The following is a 23,974-nucleotide window of genomic DNA, read 5'->3' as shown; positions in this document are numbered from 1 at the left end:
AGTTTATCCAAACAAATGGATCCGCACTCCACATCACATCAAGCACAACCAACCATAGTGTCTCCAACAGACAAGCAGATAAATAATAATCTGATTTACATACCGGTCCAAGTGCTGTGCATCTCATGTCCGTTTCCTCTGGTGATCCATGATTGTGTTCCAGTGCAGGACATGAATGGAATATCCTTGAAAACAAAGCGCTGTTTTCTCTTGACTTATATTAGCGGCATTCCGCTACATAGAGGCTAGGTAGTGGGATGGCTAATGACTTGTTAACACTCAGTCGTCATTTTCAACAAAAGGAAGACTGATGATCTTAGCTTGCTATTGATTTGATTTTAACAAAGCATATAAAGACATGATTAAATTGATGCAATACAGTCAACAGAAAGTTGGTTTCACTACTCGCCCCTTCCAACACAAGCTCAAACAATCCGCCAAAGGAAATAATAAAGAAAGCGGAAGTGATCACCTGTGGCCATGTGACAGTAAATAAACAATAACAAATAATTAATGCTACATGTAAAATGAATGCAAATGCACAAGGTTTTAATAGAAGTAAGTTGAGCGTGAACCAGCCCATTGCTACAGGGTGCATCAGGAACAATCACGCTAGAAATCGAACCAAATGCGCCCAGTGTAAAAAACATTTTTGTTTTAGTGTCTGATAAATTTAGCCTAATGGGAAAATCATATAATCTGATGTGTTCATAAAAATACTACCCATTTTTCTTGTAGAATCTAAATAAATGCAAAACCTATTTGAACATTTTGAAAATAACAATAGTGATTTTTCAACCGGAATCAGACTGCACCAAATGTGCCCAGTGTGAAAACACCCTTATTCATCTTCTTTGTTTTTGTGTCTGATAAATACTTCTCTGGTTTAATGGAAAAATAATCTGATATGTTTTAAAGACACTGCCCCTTTTTCTTGTAGAAACTAAATAAAGTCAAAACCTCTTTGAACATTTTGAAAATCACAACCAACCAATGAGTGCACAGGAATGTTAACGAGCAGGTCCTCTGTCACTAATTTCACTGTAACAAGAAACCCAGGTGATGAAAATCTGTTATTTTAAAAGCCCTGGCTTGAAGCCTGCTTTAGAAAGCATAGATAGATTGGTGATTGTTTCTTCTGTAATCAAGATGGCAGTTTCAAACCTTATGGTTTTAGTATTTTTGTGTCACCAACTGGTGCTCAATGGTAATGTTGTTTTCACCTTAATGCAATGTTTCAAATATGCTAAATATGTATATAACTTTTTCTCTTTTTATTAACCTTACATCTTTTTTTTAGGATTTGCTTTTCCAGTTGGGCATCATTCATTGAGCAAAGGTTTGTAACCCTTATATAGTGGTTAACATGATGCTTTTCTTTACACTATGCATAGGTAACTTTAACAAGGCCTGATGACTTCTTGTATTAAAGTTAATAATACCCTTTGTTTTCCAGATGGCCCCTTGTGCTTTCTTCGTGTGAACAAACAAAATCAAACATGGCCAGTAGTAGTGAAGTGTAATATGGCTGTTCTAATGTCTTTGCAGAATGCATCTGGGCAAACTGTCCAAAAAGGTGAGTGTGTGTGATTTTATTTATATATATATTATTATTATTATTTTTTTTTATTTACTACTGATGCTATAAGGTTGATATTGAACATGAGGAAAGAAAATCTCAGCTTTTTTTCACACCAATTTTCTTTAGCCGAAGAGCCCTGCCGTGTCCCCGCCCAGGAGCCCTGCCGTGTCCCCGCCCTGGAGCCCTGCCGTGTCCCCGCCCAGGAGCCCTGCCGTGTCCCCGCCCAGGAGCCCTGCCGTGTCCCCGCCCAGGAGCCCTGCCGTGTCCCCGCCCAGGAGCCCTGCCGTGTCCCCGCCCAGGAGCCCTGCCGTGTCCCCGCCCAGGAGCCCTGCCGTGTCCCCGCCCAGGAGCCCTGCCGTGTCCCCGCCCAGGAGCCCTGCCGTGTCCCCGCCCAGGAGCCCTGCCGTGTCCCCGCCCAGGAGCCCTGCCGTGTCCCCGCCCAGGAGCCCTGCCGTGTCCCCGCCCAGGAGCCCTGCCGTGTCCCCGCCCAGGAGCCCTGCCGTGTCCCCGCCCAGGAGCCCTGCCGTGTCCCCGCCCAGGAGCCCTGCCGTGTCCCCGCCCAGGAGCCCTGCCGTGTCCCCGCCCAGGAGCCCTGCCGTGTCCCCGCCCAGGAGCCCTGCCGTGTCCCCGCCCAGGAGCCCTGCCGTGTCCCCGCCCAGGAGCCCTGCCGCCGTCTCCCCCCTGAGGTTGATGGGAAGTCCCGACATGTCCCAGCTGAAAAGTCCTTCCATGCCCCAACTGAGGTTGATGGGAAGTCCCGACATGTCCCAGCTGAAGAGTCCTTCCATGCCCCAACTGAGGTTGATGGGAACTTGGCAGAATCCAGCCCTGTCCATGCAGAGGTAGATGGGAATCGGACAGAATCCAGTCAGTTCCCTGCTGTGGTAGATGGGAATCGGACAGAACCCAGCCAAGGCCCAGCAGAAAAGTGCAGCCAGTTCCCTGCTAAGGCTGATGGGAAGTTGAAAGAATTCAGCCCTGTCCCTGCTGTGGTAGATGGGAATTGGACAGAATCCAGCCAAGTGCCAGTTGAAGAGTCCAGCCAGTTCCCTGCTGAGGTAGATGGTAATTGGACAGAATCCAGCCAAGGTCCTGCTGAGGTTGATGGGAATTGGACAGAATCCAGCCAAGTGCCAGGTGAAGAGTCCAGCCAGTTCCCTGATGAGGTAGATGGTAATTGGACAGAATCCAGCCAACGTCCTGCTGAGGTTGATGGGAAGTTTACAGAATCCAGCCCTGTCCCTGCTGTGGTAGATGGGAATTGGACAGAATCCAGTCAAGTGCCAGCTGAGGTTGATGGGAATTGGACAGAATCCAGCCAAGTGCCAGCTGAGGTTGATGGGAATTGGACAGAATCCAGCCATGTCCCTGCTGAGGTTGATGGGAAGTTGATTGAGACCGGCCATGTCCCAGCTGAAGAGTCCAGCCAAGTCCCCGCTGAGTTGGATTGGAAGTTGACAGAATCCAGCCATGTCCCCGCTGAGGTTGATGGAAAGTTGAAAGAATCCAGCCATGTCCCTGCTGAGGTTGATGGGAATTGGACAGAATCCAGCCATGTCCCTGCTGAGGTTGATGGGAAGTTGATTGAGACCGGCCATGTCCCAGCTGAAGAGTCCAGCCAAGTCCCCGCTGAGTTGGATTGGAAGCTGACAGAATCCAGCCATGTCCCTGCTGAGGTTGATGGGAATTGGACAGAATCCAGCCATGTCCCTGCTGAGGTTGATGGGAAGTTGACAGAATCCAGCCATGTCCCTGCTGAGGTTGAAGGGAATTGGACAGAATCCAGCCATGTCCCTGCTGAGGTTGATGGGAAGTTGATTGAGACCCCCCATGTCCCAGCTGAAGAGTCCAGCCGAATCCCCACTGAGGTGGATGGGAAGTTGCTTGAGACCGGTCATGTCCCAGCTGAAGAGTCCAGCCAAGTCCCCGCTGAGTTGGATTGGAAGTTGAAAGAATCCAGCCATGTCCCTGCTGAGGTTGATGGGAATTGGACAGAATCCAGCCATGTCCCTGCTGAGGTTGATGGGAAGTTGATTGAGACCGGCCATGTCCCAGCTGAAGAGTCCAGCCAAGTCCCCGCTGAGTTGGATTGGAAGTTGACAGAATCCAGCCATATCCCCGCTGAGGTTGATGCAAAGTTGAAAGAATCCAGCCAAATCCCCACTGAGGTTGATGGGAAGTTGATTGAGACCGGCCATGTCCCAGCTGAAGAGTCCAGCCAAGTCCCCGCTGAGTTGGATTGGAAGTTGACAGAATCCAGCCATGTCCCCGCTGAGGTTGATGGGAATTGGACAGAATCCATCCATGTCCCTGCTGAGGTTGATGGGAAGTTGACAGAATCCAGCCATGTCCCTGCTGAGGTTGATGGGAATTGGACAGAATCCAGCCATGTCCCTGCTGAGGTTGATGGGAAGTTGACAGAATCCAGCCACAACCCAGGTGAACAGTCTAGCCAAGTCCCCGCTGAGTTGGATTGGAAGTTGACAGAATCCAACCATGTCCCAGGTGAACAGTCCAGCCAAGTCCCCGCTGAGGTTGATGGGAAGTTGACAGAATCCAGCCATGTCCCAGGTGAACAGTCCAGCCAAGTCCCCGCTGAGTTGGATTGGAAGTTGACAGAATCCAACCATGTCCCAGGTGAACAGTCCAGCCAAGTCCCCACTGAGGTTGATGGGAAGTTGACAGAATCCAGCCATGTCCCAGGTGAACAGTCCAGCCAAGTCCCCACTGAGGTTGATGGGAAGTTGACAGAATCCAGCCATGTCCCAGGTGAACAGTCTAGCCAAGTCCCCGCTGAGTTGGATTGGAAGTTGACAGAATCCAACCATGTCCCAGGTGAACAGTCCAGCCAAGTCCCTGCTGAGTTGGATTGGAAGTTGACAGAATCCAGCCACAACCCAGGTGAACAGTCCAGCCAAGTCCCTGCTGAGTTGGATTGGAAGTTGACAGAATCCAGCTATGTCCCCGCTGAGGTTGATGGTAAGTTGACTGAATCTAGCCATGTCCCAGGTGAAGAGTCCCACCATGTCACCCCCACTGAGCTTGATGGGAAGTTGACTGAATGCCCGTGCTCTAAAGTCTCATAGAAGATCTGTCCGTCTCTACATCTGCCACTTCCAGATCTCATTTTTAGTCAATAAAACCAGTTATCTTTAAAAAAAAAATGCTGCTTTTTAAAAAAAAAAAAAAATAGGCAACACTTTACAACAAGGTTCATTAATTAACATTACTTACTTGTTACAGTATTTATTAATCTTTGTTAATAAATATCCAGCTCTTCATGTTAATCACAGTTAATCATCATTAATGTTAACAAATAAAACCTCTGATTTTAATAATGTATTAGTAAATATTGAAATTAAATAAGATTAATAAATGCCATAGAAGTATTGTGCATTCTCAGTTCGTAGTAACGTTAACCTTTATTGTAAAATGTTACCAAAAATCTTCTGCTTTTGCATAATGTCCTAATCTGTTCAAAACAATTCTAAAAAGGTAATTTCATGCAATTGTAAAAGTTGAAGTTGACTTTGTAGTACTTGTAATTCTATTCTAATGGGGGTTTTACATGAGTTTTCATAAAAAAGGAAATCTTGAGTATCTGGGCTGTTTATTATGCCAATGGTGTTTAGGGGGCCTGAAACCGTGTTTAGAAGTGCAAGTTTTTTGGAAAAAGAAATGTTATCAAATGTGTAAACTACATAAAAGCAAATTTGTGAAGATGGTGATGTTTAAGTTTATTAACGCTTCATCAAATTGTAGATTTATTGCACCACTACTGCAACCAATGATGCATGGCTTATTGTGTAGTAGAATGTTTGTGTGCAGACATGTAGTATTTCTTCACAAAGTGACATTCCCTGCATACACTCCCGTATTTATTCGTCTGGAGTATTGATTTAAATATCATGTTATATTCTACGCTGATGTAATGAATGTTAAAAAAAAAACATGTACTGCTTTTGACATCACTTTTGTAACTTTAATATGAATCAATTTATATTTAATTCATACAGTGACTATACAGTGTTTTATTTTTAAATTTCTGTAGTATCTTATTACAGCATGTTAAATAAACCTAGGCTACTTGAAAAATTATTATTATTTTTCTATTGTATTTGTCTTGATTGTCATTTTATTTATTCTCTTTTTGATATAAAAAATTACCTGCATGCCCTTATTACAGTGTAATGATTGCAGTCAGCAAACTAATAATATTGGGTTGACTTAAATGTGAAGAAAAATCAAATGCATTTCAAGGTTCGCATTTAATTCAGTGGGATTTTTTTTCTTCAAGACCCATCCACTGTGTTTAGCAACCAGTCGATCACTTAATATGATTAATGCGATTTTGATTAGATTCAGTGGTCTGAATATAGTTACTTTTATTAACCCACAAATGCAACAAAAATAAAAGTTTGAAAGCTATTGTTTGAACTCATGGTTAAAGAAAACTATCACTTTGCATTACCATTAAGAATAAATTATGTACTGTAAAGTTCCAGCAACATTTCTGTATTGAATGCTAGATACCTGTGAGTGTGATGCTATAAACCGCAACTTGATCCAACAGAATTAGTCAATTACAGGCTGATCTTAAATCTACCTTTTCTGTCAAAGATTTTAGAAAAAGCAGTATCCTCACAACTATGTTCCTTTTTTAGAAAGAAATGGTATCTGTGAGGATTTCCAGATTTAGACCGTACCATAGTACTGAGAGACAGCTCTCATCAGTCATAAATGATTTGCTCTTATCCGATCGTGGTTGTATCTCCCTATTAGTGTTACTCTAAGTCCTGCATTTGATACCATTGACCACAACATTCTTTTAAATACTCAAATTATGATAACGTGTGAAATAAAGAAAGAAATAAAGAAGGAAAGTGTGCCTAGCTCTCACGCACATTCTTTGAATTTTTGTGTTGTTTCCTGGGCAAAAACCTGTGAGAGCCATCAAAAAATCGATTCACAGGATTGCAGGTCAGTGGTGGAGAAATCGGTTTAAATGAGGCTAATCTGATAAACGATATTCACCTAATAACAGCTTGCTGTGACCTCTGGAAGTAACAGAATTGCCTTTAGGATTTCCAGTGTGGTTGGATGCATTGATGACACACATATTTCCCATCATCGCACCTTTCGAAAATTAAACGGGTTACTGTCTCTATGGAATGGAAGGATGCCAGATGAAAAGAGATATATGCTGTAACCACCACCACAGCTGTCAAATAAACACAAATTATTCACAATTTATTTGGTCATCTTTATTTCCTATAAATAAAAAAACAACAGTTATTCTTTTTGCTGTTCGATTTTTAATATTCTTCCAATACTTGGTATTGTGGACATCTCCTATTCATCCCCCCATTTTGCGAGCCTCTGTCTTCTTTCTGTTGGCTGAGTAGAAGTCAAATGTTAAAGGGTTAGTTCACCCAAAAATGAAAATAATGTCATTAATGACTCACCCTCATGTCGTTCTAAGCCCGTAAGACCGCCGTTCATCTTCGGAACACAGTTTAAGATATTTTAGATTTAGTCCGAGAGCATTCTGTCCCTCCATTGAAACTGTATATACAGTCTACTGGCCATGTCCATAAAGGTAATAAAAAGATCATCAAAGTAGTCCATGTGACATCAGTGGGTTAGTTAGAATTTTTTGAAGCATCGAAAATACTTTTTGGTCCAAAAATAACACAAAATAAGACTTTATTCCGCATTGTATTCTCTCCCGGGTTTGTTGTCAATCCTTCACAGTTACGCTGATGGCGTAAGACGCTGATGACGTGTATTTCTGGTGCGCCCGAGCTTCGTTTACAGTCTGAGGGAAACGCACGCTGTAAAAGTGTCTCATCCGCGACATGCACATTTACGCACCATTAAAAAAATGATATCCACGCAAACAATGTAGAATAGCTTGAATATAGCGTGCGTCTCCCTCAGACTGTAAACGAAGCTCGGGCGCACCAGATAACACGTCATCAGCGTCTTACGTCAGCAGCGTCACTGCGGAGTCCTGAACGCAGATTCACAACAAACCCGGGAGAGAATACAATGCGGAATAAAGTCTTATTTTGTTTTATTTTTGGACCAAAAAGTATTTTCGATGCTTCAAAAAATTCTAACTAACCCACTGATGTCACATGGACTACTTTGATGATGTTTATATTACCTTTATGGACATGGCCAGTATACTGTATATACAGCTTCAATGGAGGGACAGAAAGCTCTCGGACTAAATCTAAAATATCTTAAACTGTGTTCCGAAGATGAACAGCGGTCTTACGGGCTTAGAACGACATGAGGGTGAGTCATTAATGACGTTATTTTCATTTTTGGGTGAACTAACCCTTTAATTTCTTTACCCTAATTACGAAATGTTACATGTTGGATTAGAGAACATTTAATTATATGAAAAGAGCATTAGACTGTGGAAAAAGCTGCTGCACATTGAAATAGACACTGAATTATTCACACATTCATAATTTCACTTAATAATATAACAATGATTAGGAATTATACTTGCGTATAGACACTGAAGTATGCAGACGTCTTTTTATTGGGAGCTGCTGCCATGGTGAATCGTAATTTCTGAGCTCCATTGATCATGCTTATTCAAAGTTTAACTCAGAGTCAGTCTACTCAGAGTTGATTGAACTAACTCAATTCAGCTGTTCTGAAACCAAAAACTGAGTTTCCCATCTCAGCAACTCTGAGTTCAAGTCTTAACTCCTCCTTATTGAAACTGCCCCCTGGTTTAATGGGAAAAACTTATAATCTGATGTGTTTCTAAAGATACTGTCCTTTACTGTACTTTATTACATCTTTCAAACACATTAAACACAATTGTATAATTGTAAAAAATTTGATATTTTAAAAAATATGTCTTTAAAAGAAATGTCCATTTGTGTTAAATTTCCATTTGTACTTTTTTACATCTTACAAACACATTTAACACAATTGTACAAATATAAATTTTATATTACATTTGGCAGACACAGCAACTTACATTGCATTTCAAGGTTCACACTCACATTCTTATCAATTCTTGCTTTTCCTGGGAATCAAACCTTGCCGTTGCAAGCACCAACCCTGCTTAGAGCTGATTGAGCTATGGGAAAGCTGTTTGGAAATGAACAATTCCTTTAAAGACATAATATTTTTTTATCTTTTATTTAAATATCACATAATAATATAAAATAAGTAAATAAAATAATAAATAACTTGAATTAAAAGGGAGGAAGGGTTATATAAAAAAGGTAATTAATGTAATATGTTTTCCTTTATTTTGTTCGATTTTAATTTGATTTTAGAGTTGCCCATATCTTTTCAAAATGTATTCTTATGCTCTTAATTTCATGTTAACGTCTCCATAGGGTGTTTTATAAACTAAATCTAACCAATCATTTAAAACGGGCAATTCTCGCTTTCTCCAAAATTGTGTTATTGCTTCAAAAGCTGTAATTCTCAGTATTCTAAATAAGTATAACTCATCTTTACTAAGTACCATAGTTCCTATACCCAAAACTTGTATCTTTATTATATTTGTTTTATTAAAAATGTCTTCTCTGAATTACTTCTGTTCAAATTTTATTTTTACTTTACAAGTATAAAAATAATGAGTGTAAGTTCACTGCAACTTATCCAACATCCTAGAGGTAAATTATTATAGTTAGAATATATATCTGATGTTATATTATATTGCATATTAATTTTCCAAGTAAAATGTATATTTTTGTCTAATTTATCGTACTCCCATTTGGCTCACATGCACGCAGCAGCTCTCATTCAATGTGAAGTTTAGATAGATAGATGCCTTTATTCATCCCCACAGTGGAAATGCAGATTTTTAGCAGCAAAATCAAAATATTTGCACAACTTTCTAAAATTATAGATGGAGAATATACCTGTGAATGTGTAATGTAAGTTTTGCACTGAGGAAAATACCATGTCTCAAACACATAAAACAGCACAAAATATGCTATCTGCTGTGATGGATCATTTAATCAATGATGACCTCTAGGGCTGGTTAAGAAGCGTGTGCACACGCAATTATCCAGACTAGATAAACCTGGATCAAATTAGTGGGATTGCATGAACTTCAATTACCTTTTATGAAACCACTTTAGCCCCAACTTATTTGTTAGGTTCATTCAAGTCAGGTGTTGTAGTTTAATACCTGCTTTTCTTAGGCTTTTTTGAAACAAGCCTCAGGTGATGAAAATCTGTGTTATTTTAAAAGCACTGGCTTGAGGCCTGTTTTAGGAAGCAATGGTGATTGTTTAATCTGTCATCAAGATGGCAGTTTCAAACTTTATACTTTTATTATTTATTTGTCAGCAACTGGTGCACAATGGTAAAAAAAAAAATATTTATCTAACTGTAATGTTTCAAAAGTTAAATGCATAACTTTTTTTTTTTTTTTTTTTTTTTTTTTAACCTTACATCTTGTTTTCAGGTTTTGCTTCTCCAGTTGGGCGTCATTTATACCAGACTGGGATTAAGCAATTATATTTGAAGAGCAAAGGTTTGTAATTTTTCTGTGGCTGTTAACATTTATGCCTTTTTTTTGCACTGTGTTAAGTTTGAGGCTTGATGACTTCTGGTATTAAAGTTAATAATGCCTTTTGTTTTCCAGGTGGCCCCTTGTCTTTTCCTTGTGTGATCAAACAAAATCCAACATGGCCAGCGGTAGCGAAGTCTGATATGGCGGTTGTGCTTTCTTTGCAGAATGCATCTGGGCTAACTGTCCAAAAAGGTAACACTTGTGCTGATGCTATGAGGTTGACCTTGACAATGAGGGAATATAACTACAGTATTTCTTATTTTTGCACCAATTCTGTTTAGGCATTGATGGGAAGTTGCTGGAATCCAGTTCTCTCCCCACTAAGGTTGTTGGGAAGTTGCCAGAATCTATCTCTCTCCCCGCCAAGATTGATGGGAACTTGACGGAATCCAGCTCCCTTCCCTCTGAGGTTTCTAAGAAGTTTGAGTCCAGCCCTGTCCCAGCTAAAGAGTCCAGCCATGTCAATGCTGAGGTTGATGGGAAGTTGCCTGAGTCCAGCCCTGTCCCAGCTAAAGAGTCCAGCCATGTCAATGCTGAGGTTGATGGGAAGTTGCCTGAGTCCAGCCCTGTCCCAGCTAAAGAGTCCAGTCATGTCCCCACTGAGGTTGATGGAAAATTGCTGGAAACCAGTTCTCTCCCCACCAAGGTTGTTGGAAAGTTACCAGAATCTATCTCTCTCCCTGCCAAGATTGATGGGAACTTGACGGAATCCAGCTCCCTTCCCTCTGAGGTTTCTAAGAAGTTTGAGTCCAGCCATGTCAACGCTGAGGTTGATGGAAAGTTGCTGGAATCCAGTTCTCTCCTTACTGAGGTTGTTGGGAAGTTACCAGAATCTGTCTCTCTCCCTGCCAAGATTCATGGGAACCTGATGGAATCCAGCTCCCTTCCCTCTGAGGTTTCTGAGAAGTTTGAGTCCAGCCATATCCCCACTGAGGTTGATGGAAAGTTGCTGGAATCCAGTTCTCTCCCCACCAAGGTTCTTGGGAACTTGCCGGAATCTATCTCTCTTCCCTCTGAGGTTTCTAAGAAGTTTGAGTCCACCCCTGTCCCAGCTAAAGAGTCCAGCCATGTCAATGCTGAGGTTGATGGGAAGTTGCCGGAGTCCAGCCCTGTCCCAGCTAAAGAGTCCAGCCATGTCAATGCTGAGGTTGATGGGAAGTTGCCGGAGTCCAGCCCTGTCCCAGCTAAAGAGTCCAGCCATGTCAATGCTGAGGTTGATGGGAAGTTGCCGGAGTCCAGCCCTGTCCCAGCTAAAGAGTCCAGCCATGTCAATGCTGAGGTTGATGGGAAGTTGCCGGAGTCCACCCCTGTCCCAGCTAAAGAGTCCAGCCATGTCAATGCTGAGGTTGATGGGAAGTTGCCGGAGTCCAGCCCTGTCCCAGCTAAAGAGTCCAGCCATGTGTCCACTGAGGTTGATGGGAATTTGCTGGAATCCAGTTCTCTACCCACCAAGGTTGTTGGGAAGTTGCTGGAATCTGTCTCTATCCCCGCCAAGATTGATGGGAACCTGATGGAATCCAGCTCCCTTCCCTCTGAGGTTTCTGAGAAGTTGGAGTCCAGCCATGCCAACACTAGGGTTGATGGGAAGTTGCCTGAGTCCAGCCCTGTCCCAGCTAAAGAGTCCAGTCATGTGTCCACTGAGGTTGATATGTTGACCGAGTCCAGCCATGTCCCCACTGAGGTTGATGGAAAGTTGCTCGAGTCAAGTTGTCTCCCCACCAAGGTTGTTGGGAAGTTGCCGGAATCTAACTCTCTCCTCGCCAAGATTGATGGGAACCTGACGGAATCCAGCTCACTTCCCTCTGAGGTTTCTAAGAAGTTTGAGTCCACTCCTATCCCAGCTAAAGAGTCCAGCCATGTGTCTACTGAGGTTGATGGGAATTTGCTGGAATCCAGTTCTCTACCCACCAAGGTTGTTGGGAATTTGCTGGAATCTATCTCTCTCCCCGCCAAGATTGATGGGAACCTGACGGAATCCAGCTACCTTCCCTCTGAGGTTTCTGAGAAGTTTGAATCCAGCCATGTCAACGCTGAGGTTGATGGGAAGTTGCCTGAGTCCAGCCATGTCCCCACTGAGGTTGATGGGAATTTGCTGGAATCCAGTTCTCTACCCACCAAGGTTGTTGAGAATTTGCTGGAATCTATCTCTCTTCCCGCCAAGATTGATGGGAACCTGAAGGAATCCAGCTCCCTTCCCTCTGAGGTTTCTGAGAAGTTTGAATCAAGCCATACCAACACTGAGGTTGATGGGAAGTTGCCTGAGTCCAGCCCTGTCCCAGCTAAAGAGTCCAGCTATGTCCCCACTGAAATTGATGGGAAGTTGACTGAATCCAGCTCTCTTCCTGGAAAGATTGATGGGAAGTTGACTGAATCCAGCTCCCTTCCCACTGAGGTTTCTGAGTTGCCTGAGTCCAGCCTTGTCCCAGCTAAAGAGCCCAGTCATGTGTCCACTGAGGTTGATCAGAATTTGCTGGAATCCAGTTCTCTACCCACCAAGGCTGTTGGAAAGTTGCTGGAATCTATCTCTCTCCCTGCCAAGATTGATGGGAACCTGACGGAATCCAGCTCCCTTCCCTCTGAGGTTTCTGAGAAGTTGGAGTCCAGCCCTGTCCCAGCTAAAGAGTCCAGTCATGTGTCCACTGAGGTTGATATGAAGTTCCTGGAATCCAGTTCTCTCCCCTCCAAGAATGATGGCAAGTTGACGGAATCCAGCTCTCTTCCTGAAAAGGTTGATGGGAAGTTGATAGAATCCAGCTCCCTTCCCTCTGAGGTTTCTGAGAAGTCTGAATCCAGCCATGCCAACGCTGAGGTTGATGGGAAGTTGCCTGAGTCCAGCCCTGTCCCAGCTAAAGAGTCCAGCTATGTCCCCACTGAAATTGATGGGAAGTTGACTGAATCCAGCTCTCTTCCTGGAAAGATTGATGGGAAGTTGACTGAATCCAGCTCCCTTCCCTCTGAGGTTTCTGAGAAGTGCGAGTCCAGCCCTGTCCCAGCAAAAGAGTCCAGCCATGTGTCCACTGAGGTTGATGGGAAGTTGCTGGAGTCAAGTTGTCTCCCCACCAAGGTTGTTGGGAAGTTGCCGGAATCTAACTCTCTCTTCGCCAAGATTGATGGGAATATGACGGAATCCAGCTCCCTTCCCTCTAAGGTTTCTAAAAAGTTTGAATCCACTCCTATCCCAGCTAAAGAGTCCAGCCATGTGTCCACTGAGGTTGATGGGAAGTTGCCTGAGTCCAGCCCTGTCCCAGCTAAAGAGTGCAGCCATGTCCCTGCTGAAGTTGATGGGAAGTTGCCTGAGTCCAGCCCTGTGCCAGCTGAGGTTGATGGGAAGTTGACCGAATCCAGTTCTCTTTCTGAAAAGGTTGATGGGAAGTTGATGGAATCCAGCTCTCTCCCCGCAAAGGTTGATAGGAACTGGACGGAATCCAGCTCCCTCCCATCTGAGGTTTCTGAGAAGTTGGAGTCCAGCCCTGTCCCAACTGAAGTTGATGGAAAGTTGCCTGAGTCCAGCCCTGTCCCAGTTAAAGAGTGCAGCCATGTTCCCACTGAGGTTGATGGGAATATGACGGAATCCAGCTCCCTTCCCTCTGAGGTTTCTAAGAAGTTTGAATCCACTCCTATCCCAGCTAAAGAGTCCAGCCATGTGTCCACTGAGGTTGATGGGAATTTGCTGGAATCCAGTTCTCTACCCACCAAGGTTGTTGGGAATTTGCTGGAATCTGTCTCTCTCCCCGCCAAGATTGATGGGAACCTGATGGAATCCAGCTCCCTTCCCTCTGAGGTTTCTGAGAAGTTTGAATCCAGCCATGTCAACGCTGAGGTTGATGGGAAGTTGGAGTCCAGCTCTCTTCCTGAAAAGGTTGATGGGAAGTTGACTGAATCCAGCTCCCTCCCCTCTGAGAAGTTGGAGTCCAGCCTTGTCCCTGTTAAGGTTGATGGGAAGTTGACAGACTCCAGCCCTGTCCCAGCTAAAGAGTGCAGTCATGTCCCTGTTGAAGTTGATGGGAAGTTGCCTGAGTCCAGCCCTGTCCCAGCTAAAGCGTGCAGCCATGTCCCTGCTGAGGTTGATGGGAAGTTGACCGAATCCAGTTCTCTTTCTGAAAAGGTTGATGGGAAGTTGATGGAATCCAGCTCTCTCCCCGCAAAGGTTGATAGGAACTGGACGGAATCCAGCTCCCTCCCATCTGAGGTTTCTGAGAAGTTGGAGTCCAGCCATGTCCCAACTGAGATTGATGGCAAGTTGACTGAGTCCAGCCCTGTCCCAGCCAAAGAGTGCAGCCATGTTCCCACTGAGGTTGATGGGAAGATGACTGTGTGCATATGCTCTAAAGTCTCAAACAGATCTAGTGATTATCTAAATATGCCACTTTCTGATCTTGTTTTCAATCAATAAAACCAGTTCTCTTTCTGAAATTGCTGAATTTTTATTTATTAATCTGCTTTAGAACATGTTATGTCGTATCCTAGAGGGTGAAGTGCTAAATCCGAAGTAGATTTTGGTCTAGATATGTAAAAAAAAAAAAAAGTTTGACGTTTTCTTTTGCAAAATGTTTAAGACAAACTCACCTGTTCACTGGTAATTTTCCTCCACTGTAGGCAAAGGCAAGCACGTGTTTCAAATCAGTGCTTCTCCTGGGAGTTTAGCGCTATATTAATGCCCTATTTTACCGCCATCTACTGTTTTAGAAGAGGAAGTTCCTCAACTGCATTTGTAAGAAACTGCCTTGGAGATTTCCTAAAAAGCCAAGTGTCTCACAATCATGACAGACATGCATTTGTTTGCATTAGATTTGGTATTTCTTCAATGGTTACATGCAATTTGAGGGATACTTTGTATGTATTTGTGCAATATTATCAAGGCTCATTTATTTATATTTGCAAAACACAATGCATATGTTACTCCACTGCATTTTCACAATTTCTCAAATTGACCTTAGTACTTGCACATTGCTTTCTGCTTGTTAGTGAGTCGAGTTTTCCTTTGCAAAGAAGATTGAGTTTGTTTGCAAAATGCTGGATTTTAATTATGGCACAATATTAACTCCATAAATTTCTCCCCAAAACTGTACCAGTTTTAGTGTTTTGATAAAGAAATGAGAATCACTAATATCAATTTACCTCAACCTTTTTTCAGTGCAGTAGGTATGATTAGCAATTACACAGCAATTCCATGCCATTGAATATGTTAAAAATTAAAAGGTAAATGCACATTGTTCTAGAAAGGGGGCATCTCTTACATTTACTCATTGTTATGCTGATAATATAATTTGTACGCATGTCACTGCAAAGCTGTTTTCAGCAGCATCGACAAATGAAAGGAACAAATAAAATGTTGAACGTTACATTTTTTTTTTGCTTAAGTGCACTTGCTAAGCGTATTGTATGAAATGGATCGATCAAAAAACGCGTTGTTTATTAACGAGCTGTAGTCACGCACTGACAGAAAGAAGCTAACGCACTGGTCATAGGGTGCACTGCATACTGAATCTGGTCCTCCAATTTTAGTACGGAAGGTGTTTTTCCACAGTTTTAGAGTGTCCCCAACACACCTTCACAGCGCGCAACACGCGGTCATACTAAACTCCTCAAGGGTCAACGAGGTGCTGACGACTTCAAGTGATGCTGCATGATGAGCGCGAGGTCTCAACGAAGTAAATGGGAGAGGGAATTCACCGTATTTACGTGCATATTATGAACGTAGTAAAGCAGAAATACAAAATGTACCGTAGCATAGAGGAAGACGTAGAAGAATGAAGAATGTACTTCCACTGCAGCCATGATTACCAGCAGTTGGCGGACCCGGTTAACGTTTTCTATGAAAAATTTGATTTGATGACAGTCATACAACTACACTGTCAATATACTCTCAACAGGTAAATTATTTCTTTCTTAAAATGTCTATAAATTATAGCCTAACTTTAAAAATTGTAACATGATTGGTAAGAAACCAGTCTCTTTCTCTTTTTAGTTTAACTGAACATGTAAGCGTGAGTAGCTCTGGTCAGTTAAGGATACTCCTCTTCTCCACAAACTAAGTAACAGAGATATGGAATTTATGTTTCATATTGTTTGTTTTTTTGTGAAAAAAAGACACAATGTAACTCTAAACTCAATTGTGTATTTCAGATGCTGTCACGTATCATAAGCTCATCATCTGCAGAGAGAAATTGCCACTCAGAATACACACATAATGAAGGAAGTAAAGACATCATATGAGGATTGTGAAGATATTTCACAAGAACTTGGTCTTCATTACTTCTATATCGTGTTCAATGTCAAGTGTTATTTATTCATGTATTCAGCTAACAACTGTTATTAGAGCACTGTCATTTTTGCTACAATCTGCCATGTCAATGAAAAATAAAAGTATCTAATTGATTAGTTCACTTTCAAAAAAAATGTTGCTGATAATTTACTCACCCCGAAGTCATTCAAGATATCCATGTCTTTCTTTCTTCAGTCGAAAAGAAAGTAAGGTTTTTGAGGAAAACAATCCAGGATTTTTCTGCACAGAATGGACTTCATGGCAACCATCTATCCCAATGTTCAAAAGAAGGTTCAAATGTCCGTCTCAGTGCAGCTTCAAAGTCTCCACACTATCCCAGTCGAGAAATAATAGTCTTATCTGGCGAAACCATCGTCATTTCCTAATTTTTTTTTAAATGTATACATAAAACCTAATGCGTGACACTTTGCAGACCAGCACAAGACGAACAATTGTGGTTAAAAAATTAGGAAATGACCGATTTGGCTGGATAAGACTCTTATTTCTCGACTGGGATCGTGTCGAGACTTTGAAGCTGCATTGAGATGGACATTTGATCCTGCTTTGAACATTGGGATAGACCAGCCCGATCTCATCCCAAGGCGTCATATACTGATGCCTTCGACATTTCGTCTACATCCAACGCACTGGCACCCTTTAGTGTCAATATGAGACGCAGATAGATATGGGCCAGAAGGCGCCTCCTATCTTTTTAAAATGTATTCTTGTGCTCTTAATTTCATGTTAACGTCTCCATAGGGTGTTTTATAAACTAAATCTAACCAATCATTTAAAACGGGCAATTCTCGCTGTCTCCAAAATTGTGTTATTGCTTCAAAAGCTGTAATTCTCAGTATTCTAAATAAGTATAACTCATCTTTATTAAGTAGCATAGTTCCTTTACCCAAAACTATATTTTGTTTCTTTATTATATTTGTTTTATTAAAAGTGTCTTCTCTGAATTACTTCTGTTCAAGTTTTATTTTTACTTTACAAGTATAAAAATAATTGTAAGTTCACTGCAACTTATCCAACATCCTAGAGGTAAATTATTATAGTTAGAATATATATCTGGTGTTATAAAATATTGCATATTAATTTTCCAAGCAAATTGTATATTTTTGTCTAAATTATCGTACTCCCATTTGGCTCACATGTGCGCAGCAGCTCTCATTCAATGCGAAGTTTAGATAGATATAGATGGCTTTATTCATCCCCACAGGGCAAAATCGAAATATTTGCACAACTTTCTAAAATTATAGATGGAGAATATACCTGTGAATGTGTAATGTAAGTTTTGCACTGAGGAAAATACCATGTCTCAAACACATAAAACAGCACAAAATATGCTATCTGCTGTGATGGATCATTTAATCAATGATGACCTCTAGGGCTGGTTAAGAAGCGTGTGCACACGCAATTATCCAGACTAGATAAACCTGGATCAAATTAGTGGGATTGCATGAACTTCAATTACCTTTTATGAAACCACTTTAGCCCCAACTTATTTGTTAGGTTCATTCAAGTCAGGTGTTGTAGTTTAATACCTGCTTTTCTTAGGCTTTTTTGAAACAAGCCTCAGGTGATGAAAATCTGTGTTATTTTAAAAGCACTGGCTTGAGGCCTGTTTTAGGAAGCAATGGTGATTGTTTAATCTGTCATCAAGATGGCAGTTTCAAACTTTATACTTTTATTATTTATTTGTCAGCAACTGGTGCACAATGGTAAAAATGTTTTTATTTATCTTAGTGTAATGTTTCAAAAGTTAAATGCATATGTAACTTTTTATTTATTATTTTTTTAACCTTACATCTTGTTTTCAGGTTTTGCTTCTCCAGTTGGGCGTCATTTATACCAGACTGGGATTAAGCAATTATATTTGAAGAGCAAAGGTTTGTAATTCTTCTGTGGCTGTTAACAATATGCCTTTTTTTTTTGCACTGTGTTAAGTTTGAGGCCTGATGACTTCTGGTATTAAAGTTAATAATGCCTTTTGTTTTCCAGGTGGCCCCTTGTCTTTTCCTTGTGTGATCAAACAAAATCCAACATGGCCAGCGGTAGCGAAGTCTGATATGGCGGTTGTGCGTTCTTTGCAGAATGCATCTGGGCTAACTGTCCAAAAAGGTGACACTTGTGCTGATGCTATGAGGTTGACCTTGACAATGAGGGAAGATGACTACAGCTCTTCTTATTTTTGCACCAATTCTGTTTAGGCATTAATGGGAAGTTGCTGGAATCCAGTTCTCTCCCCACTGAGGTTGTTGGGAAGTTGCCAGAATCTATCTCTCTCCCCGCCAAGACTCATGGCAACTTGACGGAATCCAGCTCCCTTCCCTCTGAGGTTTCTAAGAAGATTGAGTCCAGCCCTGTCCCAGTTAAAGAGTCCAGTCATGTCCCCACTGAGGTTGATGGAAAGTTGCTGGAATCCAGTTCTCTCCGCACCGAGGTTGTTGGGAAGTTACCAGAATCTGTCTCTCTCCCTGCCAAGATTGATGGGAATCTGATGGAATCCAGCTCCCTTCCATCTGAGGTTTCTAAGAAGTTTGAGTCCAGCCCTGTCCCAGTTAAAGAGTCCAGTCATGTCCCCACTGAGGTTGATGGAAAGTTGCTGGAATCCAGTTCTCTCCCCACCGAGGTTGTTGGGAAGTTACCAGAATCTGTCTCTCTCCCTGCCAAGATTCATGGGAACCTGATGGAATCCAGCTCCCTTCCCTCTGAGGTTTCTGAGAAGTTTGAGTCCAGCCATGTCCCCACAGAGGTTGATGGAAAGTTGCTGGAATCCAGTTCTCTCCCCACCAAGGTTGTTGGGAACTTGCCGGACTCTATCTCTCTCCTCGCCAAAATTGATGGGAACTTGACGGAATCCAGCTCTCTTCCCTCTGAGGTTTCTAAGAAGTTTGAGTCCACCCCTGTCCCAGCTAAAGAGTCCAGCCTTGTCAATGCTGAGGTTGATGGGAATTTGCTGGAATCCAGTTCTCTACCCACCAAGGTTGTTGGGAACCTGATGGAATCCAGCTCCCTTCCCTCTGAGGTTTCTGAGAAGTTGGAGTCCAGCCATGCCAACGCTGAGGTTGATGGGAAGTTGCCTGAGTCCAGCCCTGTCCCAGCTAAAGAGTCCAGTCATGTGTCCACTGAGGTTGATATGAAGTTGACCGAGTCCAGCCATGTCCCCACTGAGGTTGATGGAAAGTTGCTGGAGTCAAGTTGTCTCCCCACCAAGGTTGTTGGGAAGTTGCCGGAATCTAACTCTCTCCTCGCCAAGATTGATGGGAACCTGACGGAATCCAGCTCCCTTCCCTCTGAGGTTTCTGAGAAGTTGGAGTCCAGCCATGCCAATGCTGAGGTTGATGGAAAGTTGCTGGAGTCAAGTTGTCTCCCCACCAAGGTTGTTGGGAAGTTGCCGGAATCTAACTCTCTCCTCGCCAAGATTGATGGGAACTTGACGGAATCCAGCTCTCTTCCCTCTGAGGTTTCTAAGAAGTTTGAGTCCACCCCTGTCCCAGCTAAAGAGTCCAGCCATGTGTCCACTGAGGTTGTTGGAAAGTTGCTGGAATCTGTCTCACTCCCTGCCAAGATTGATGGGAACCTGACGGAATCCAGCTCCCTTCCCTCTGAGGTTTCTGAGAAGTTGGAGTCCAGCCATGCCAACGCTGAGGTTGATGGGAAGTTGCCTGAGTCCAGCCTTGTCCCGGATAAAGAGCCCAGTCATGTGTCCACTGAGGTTGATCAGAATTTGCTGGAATCCAGTTCTCTACCCACCAAGGCTGTTGGGAAGTTGCTGGAATCTGTCTCTCTCCCCGCCAAGATTGATGGAAACTTGACGGAATCCAGCTCCCTTTCCTCTGAGGTTTCAGACAAGTTGGAGTCCAGCCCTGTCCCAGCTAAAGAGTCCAGTCATGTGTCCACTGAGGTTGATATGAAGTTCCCGGAATCCAGTTCTCTCCCCTCCAAGAATGATGGCAAGTTGACGGAATCCAGCTCTCTTCCTGAAAAGGTTGATGGGAAGTTGATAGAATCCAGCTCCCTTCCCTCTGAGGTTTCTGAGAAGTTGGAGTCCAGCCATGTGTCCACTGAGGTTGATGGGAAGTTGACAGACTCCAGCTCTCTTCCTGAAAAGGTTGATGGGAAGTTGACTGAATCCAGCTCCCTTCCCTCTGAGGTTTCTGAGAAGTTGGAGTCCAGCCTTGTCCCCGCTGAGGTTGATGGGAAGTTGACAGACTCCAGCCCTGTCCCAGCTAAAGAGTGCAGTCATGTCCCTGTTGAAGTTGATGGGAAGTTGCCTGAGTCCAGCCCTGTGCCAGCTGAGGTTGATGGGAAGTTGACAGAATCCAGCTCTCTTCCTGAAAAGGTTGATGGGAAGTTGACTGAATCCAGCCCTCTCCCCTCTGAGGTTTCTGAGAAGTTGGAGTCCAGCCTTGTCCCCGCTGAGGTTGATGGGAAGTTGACAGACTCCAGCCCTGTCCCAGCTAAAGAGTGCAGCCATGTCCCTGCTGAAGTTGATGGGAAGTTGCCTGAGTCCAGCCCTGTGCCAGCTGAGGTTGATGGGAAGTTGACAGAATCCAGCTCTCTTCCTGAAAAGGTTGATGAGAAGTTGACTGAATCCAGCTCCCTCCTCTCTGAGGTTTCTGAGAAGTTGGAGTCCAGCCTTGTCCCCGCTGAGGTTGATGGGAAGTTGACAGACTCCAGCCCTGTCCCAGCTAAAGAGTGCAGTCATGTCCCTGTTGAAGTTGATGGGAAGTTGCCTGAGTCCAGCCCTGTGCCAGCTGAGGTTGATGGGAAGTTGACAGAATCCAGCTCTCTTCCTGAAAAGGTTGATGGGAAGTTGACAGAATCCAGCTCTCTTCCTGAAAAGGTTGATGGGAAGTTGACTGAATCCAGCTCCCTCCTCTCTGAGGTTTCTGAGAAGTTGGAGTCCAGCCTTGTCCCCGCTGAAGTTGATGGGAAGTTGCCTGAGTCCAGCCCTGTGCCAGCTGAGGTTGATGGGAAGTTGACAGAATCCAGCTCTCTTCCTGAAAAGGTTGATGAGAAGTTGACTGAATCCAGCTCCCTCCTCTCTGAGGTTTCTGAGAAGTTGGAGTCCAGCCTTGTCCCCGCTGAGGTTGATGGGAAGTTGACAGACTCCAGCCCTGTCCCAGCTAAAGAGTGCAGTCATGTCCCTGTTGAAGTTGATGGGAAGTTGCCTGAGTCCAGCCCTGTGCCAGCTGAGGTTGATGGGAAGTTGACAGAATCCAGCTCTCTTCCTGAAAAGGTTGATGGGAAGTTGACAGAATCCAGCTCTCTTCCTGAAAAGGTTGATGGGAAGTTGACTGAATCCAGCTCCCTCCTCTCTGAGGTTTCTGAGAAGTTGGAGTCCAGCCTTGTCCCCGCTGAAGTTGATGGGAAGTTGCCTGAGTCCAGCCCTGTGCCAGCTGAGGTTGATGGGAAGTTGACAGAATCCAGCTCTCTTCCTGAAAAGGTTGATGAGAAGTTGACTGAATCCAGCTCCCTCCTCTCTGAGGTTTCTGAGAAGTTGGAGTCCAGCCTTGTCCCCGCTGAGGTTAATGGGAAGTTGACAGACTCCAGCCCTGTCCCAGCTAAAGAGTGCAGTCATGTCCCTGTTGAAGTTGATGGGAAGTTGCCTGAGTCCAGCCCTGTGCCAGCTGAGGTTGATGGGAAGTTGACAGAATCCAGCTCTCTTCCTGAAATGGTTGATGGGAAGTTGACTGAATCCAGCTCCCTCCCCTCTGAGGTTTCTGAGAAGTTGGAGTCCAGCCTTGTCCCCGCTGAGGTTGATGGGAAGTTGACAGAATCCAGTTCTCTTTCTGAAAAGGTTGATGGGAAGTTGATGGGATCCAGCTCTCCCCCCGTAAAGGTTGATAGGAACTGGACGGAATCAAGCTCCCTCCCATCTGAGGTTTCTGAGAAGTTGGAGTCCAGCCATGTCCCAACTGAGATTGATGGCAAGTTGACAGACTCCAGCCCTGTCCCAGCTAAAGAGTGCAGTCATGTCCCTGTTGAAGTTGATGGGAAGTTGACAGACTCCAGCCATGTCCCTGCTGAAGTTGATGGGAAGTTGCCTGAGTCCAGCCCTGTGCCAGCTGAGGTTGATGGGAAGTTGACCGAATCCAGTTCTCTTTCTGAAAAGGTTGATGGGAAGTTGATGGGATCCAGCTCTCTCCCCGCAAAGGTTGATAGGAACTGGACGGAATCCAGCTCCCTCCCATCTGAGGTTTCTGAGAAGTTGGTGTCCAGCCATGTCCCAACTGAGATTGATGGCAAGTTGACTGAGTCCAGCCCTGTTCCAGCCAAAGAGTGCAGCCATGTTCCCACTGAGGTTGATGGGAAGATGACTGTGTGCATATGCTCTAAAGTCTCAAACAGATCTAGTGATTATCTAAATATGCCACTTTCTGATCTTGTTTTTAGTCAATAAAACCAGTTCTCTTTCTGAAATTACTGAATTATTTATTAATCTGCTTTAGAACATGTTATGTCCTAGAGAGGGTAAATGCTAAATCTGAAGTAGATTTTTTTCTAGATATGTAATAAACATTTTGCAAAAGATAACATCAAAAAAAGTAGAGTAAGAACAAACTCACCTGTTCACTGGTCATTTCCCTCCACTGTAGGTGAAGGCAAGCACGTGTTTCAAATCAGTGCTTCTGGGAGTCTAGCGCTATATTAATGTGCTATTTTAGCACGATCTACTGTTTTAGAAGAGGAAGTTCCTCAACTGCATTTGTAAGAAACTGCCTTGGAGATTTCCTAAAAAGCCAAGTGTCTCACAATCATGACAGACATGCATTTGTTTGCATTAGATTTGGTATTTCTTCAATGGTTACATGCAATTTGAGGGATACTTTATGTATTTGTGCAATATTATTTAGGCTCATTTATTTATATTTGCAAAACACAATGCATGTGTAACTCCACTGCATTTTTGCAATTTCTCAAATTGACCTTAGTACTTGCACATTGCTTTCTGTTTGTTAGCGAGTCGAGTTTTCCTTTGCAAAGAAGATTGAGTTTGTTTGCAAAATGCTGGATTTGTTTAATTATGGTACAATATTAACTCCATAAATTTCTCCCCAAAACTGTACCAGTTTTAGTGTTTTGATAAAGAAATGAGAATCACTAATATCAATTTACCTCAACCTTTTTTCAGTGCAGTAGGTATGATTAGCAATTACACAGCAATTCCATGCCATTGAATATGTTAAAAATTAAAAGGTAAATGCACATTGTTCTAGAAAGGGGGCATCTCTTACATTTACTCATTGTTATGCTGATAATATAATTTGTACGCATGTCACTGCAAAGCTGTTTTCAGCAGCATCGACAAATGAAAGGAACAAATAAAATGTTGAACGTTACATTTTTTTTTTGCTTAAGTGCACTTGCTAAGCGTATTGTATGAAATGGATCGATCAAAAAACGCGTTGTTTATTAACGAGCTGTAGTCACGCACTGACAGAAAGAAGCTAACGCACTGGTCATAGGGTGCACTGCATACTGAATCTGGTCCTCCAATTTTAGTACGGAAGGTGTTTTTCCACAGTTTTAGAGCGTCCCCAACACACCTTCA

General features: G+C 43.1%; 3 protein-coding genes across 10 annotated transcripts; all 3 read left to right on the top strand.

Moving 5' to 3' along the window:
* The first annotated feature begins 911 nt into the window (after nt 1–911).
* Nucleotides 912–5,867, top strand: LOC306986372 (uncharacterized protein). 2 transcript variants are annotated; one of them, XM_079589555.1, is made up of 4 exons: nt 912–1,059; nt 1,301–1,339; nt 1,457–1,576; nt 1,709–5,842. In XM_079589555.1, exons 1-4 carry the CDS (start codon nt 1,008–1,010, stop codon nt 4,666–4,668), a joined length of 3,171 nt encoding a protein of 1,056 aa, XP_079445681.1. In that variant the 5' UTR covers nt 912–1,007; the 3' UTR covers nt 4,669–5,842. The 2 variants fall into 2 exon arrangements, with proteins under 2 accessions (XP_079445681.1, XP_079445680.1); XM_079589554.1 differs by having other exon boundaries at nt 950–1,207; nt 1,709–5,867.
* Nucleotides 5,868–9,761: 3,894 nt separating this feature from the next.
* On the top strand, nt 9,762–14,758 carry LOC306985826 (uncharacterized protein). Of its 5 annotated transcripts, none has more exons than XM_079588509.1 (5): nt 9,762–9,935; nt 10,038–10,106; nt 10,218–10,337; nt 10,427–10,617; nt 10,684–14,650. In XM_079588509.1, exons 1-5 carry the CDS (start codon nt 9,878–9,880, stop codon nt 14,536–14,538), a joined length of 4,293 nt encoding a protein of 1,430 aa, XP_079444635.1. In that variant the 5' UTR covers nt 9,762–9,877; the 3' UTR covers nt 14,539–14,650. The 5 variants fall into 5 exon arrangements, with proteins under 5 accessions (XP_079444635.1, XP_079444638.1, XP_079444637.1 ...); XM_079588512.1 differs by having other exon boundaries at nt 10,427–13,617; nt 14,358–14,555; XM_079588511.1 differs by having other exon boundaries at nt 10,427–13,665; nt 14,411–14,555.
* A 3,202-nt stretch (nt 14,759–17,960) lies between these two features.
* On the top strand, nt 17,961–23,496 carry LOC306986166 (uncharacterized protein). Of its 3 annotated transcripts, XM_079589073.1 has the most exons (6): nt 17,961–18,134; nt 18,234–18,302; nt 18,415–18,534; nt 18,624–18,856; nt 19,148–19,630; nt 19,796–23,460. In XM_079589073.1, exons 1-6 carry the CDS (start codon nt 18,077–18,079, stop codon nt 22,820–22,822), a joined length of 3,990 nt encoding a protein of 1,329 aa, XP_079445199.1. In that variant the 5' UTR covers nt 17,961–18,076; the 3' UTR covers nt 22,823–23,460. The 3 variants fall into 3 exon arrangements, with proteins under 3 accessions (XP_079445199.1, XP_079445198.1, XP_079445197.1); XM_079589072.1 differs by having other exon boundaries at nt 18,624–21,220; nt 21,263–23,460; XM_079589071.1 differs by having other exon boundaries at nt 18,624–23,496.
* Nucleotides 23,497–23,974: the final 478 nt, after the last annotated feature.

The sequence above is a fragment of the Phoxinus phoxinus genome (genome assembly GCF_949152265.1).
Source record: "Phoxinus phoxinus genome assembly, chromosome: 18".
Lineage (NCBI taxonomy): Eukaryota > Metazoa > Chordata > Actinopteri > Cypriniformes > Leuciscidae > Phoxinus > Phoxinus phoxinus.
The sequence above is the reverse complement of the archived record's forward strand: the minus strand, read 5'-3'. Positions and strand labels throughout refer to the sequence as shown.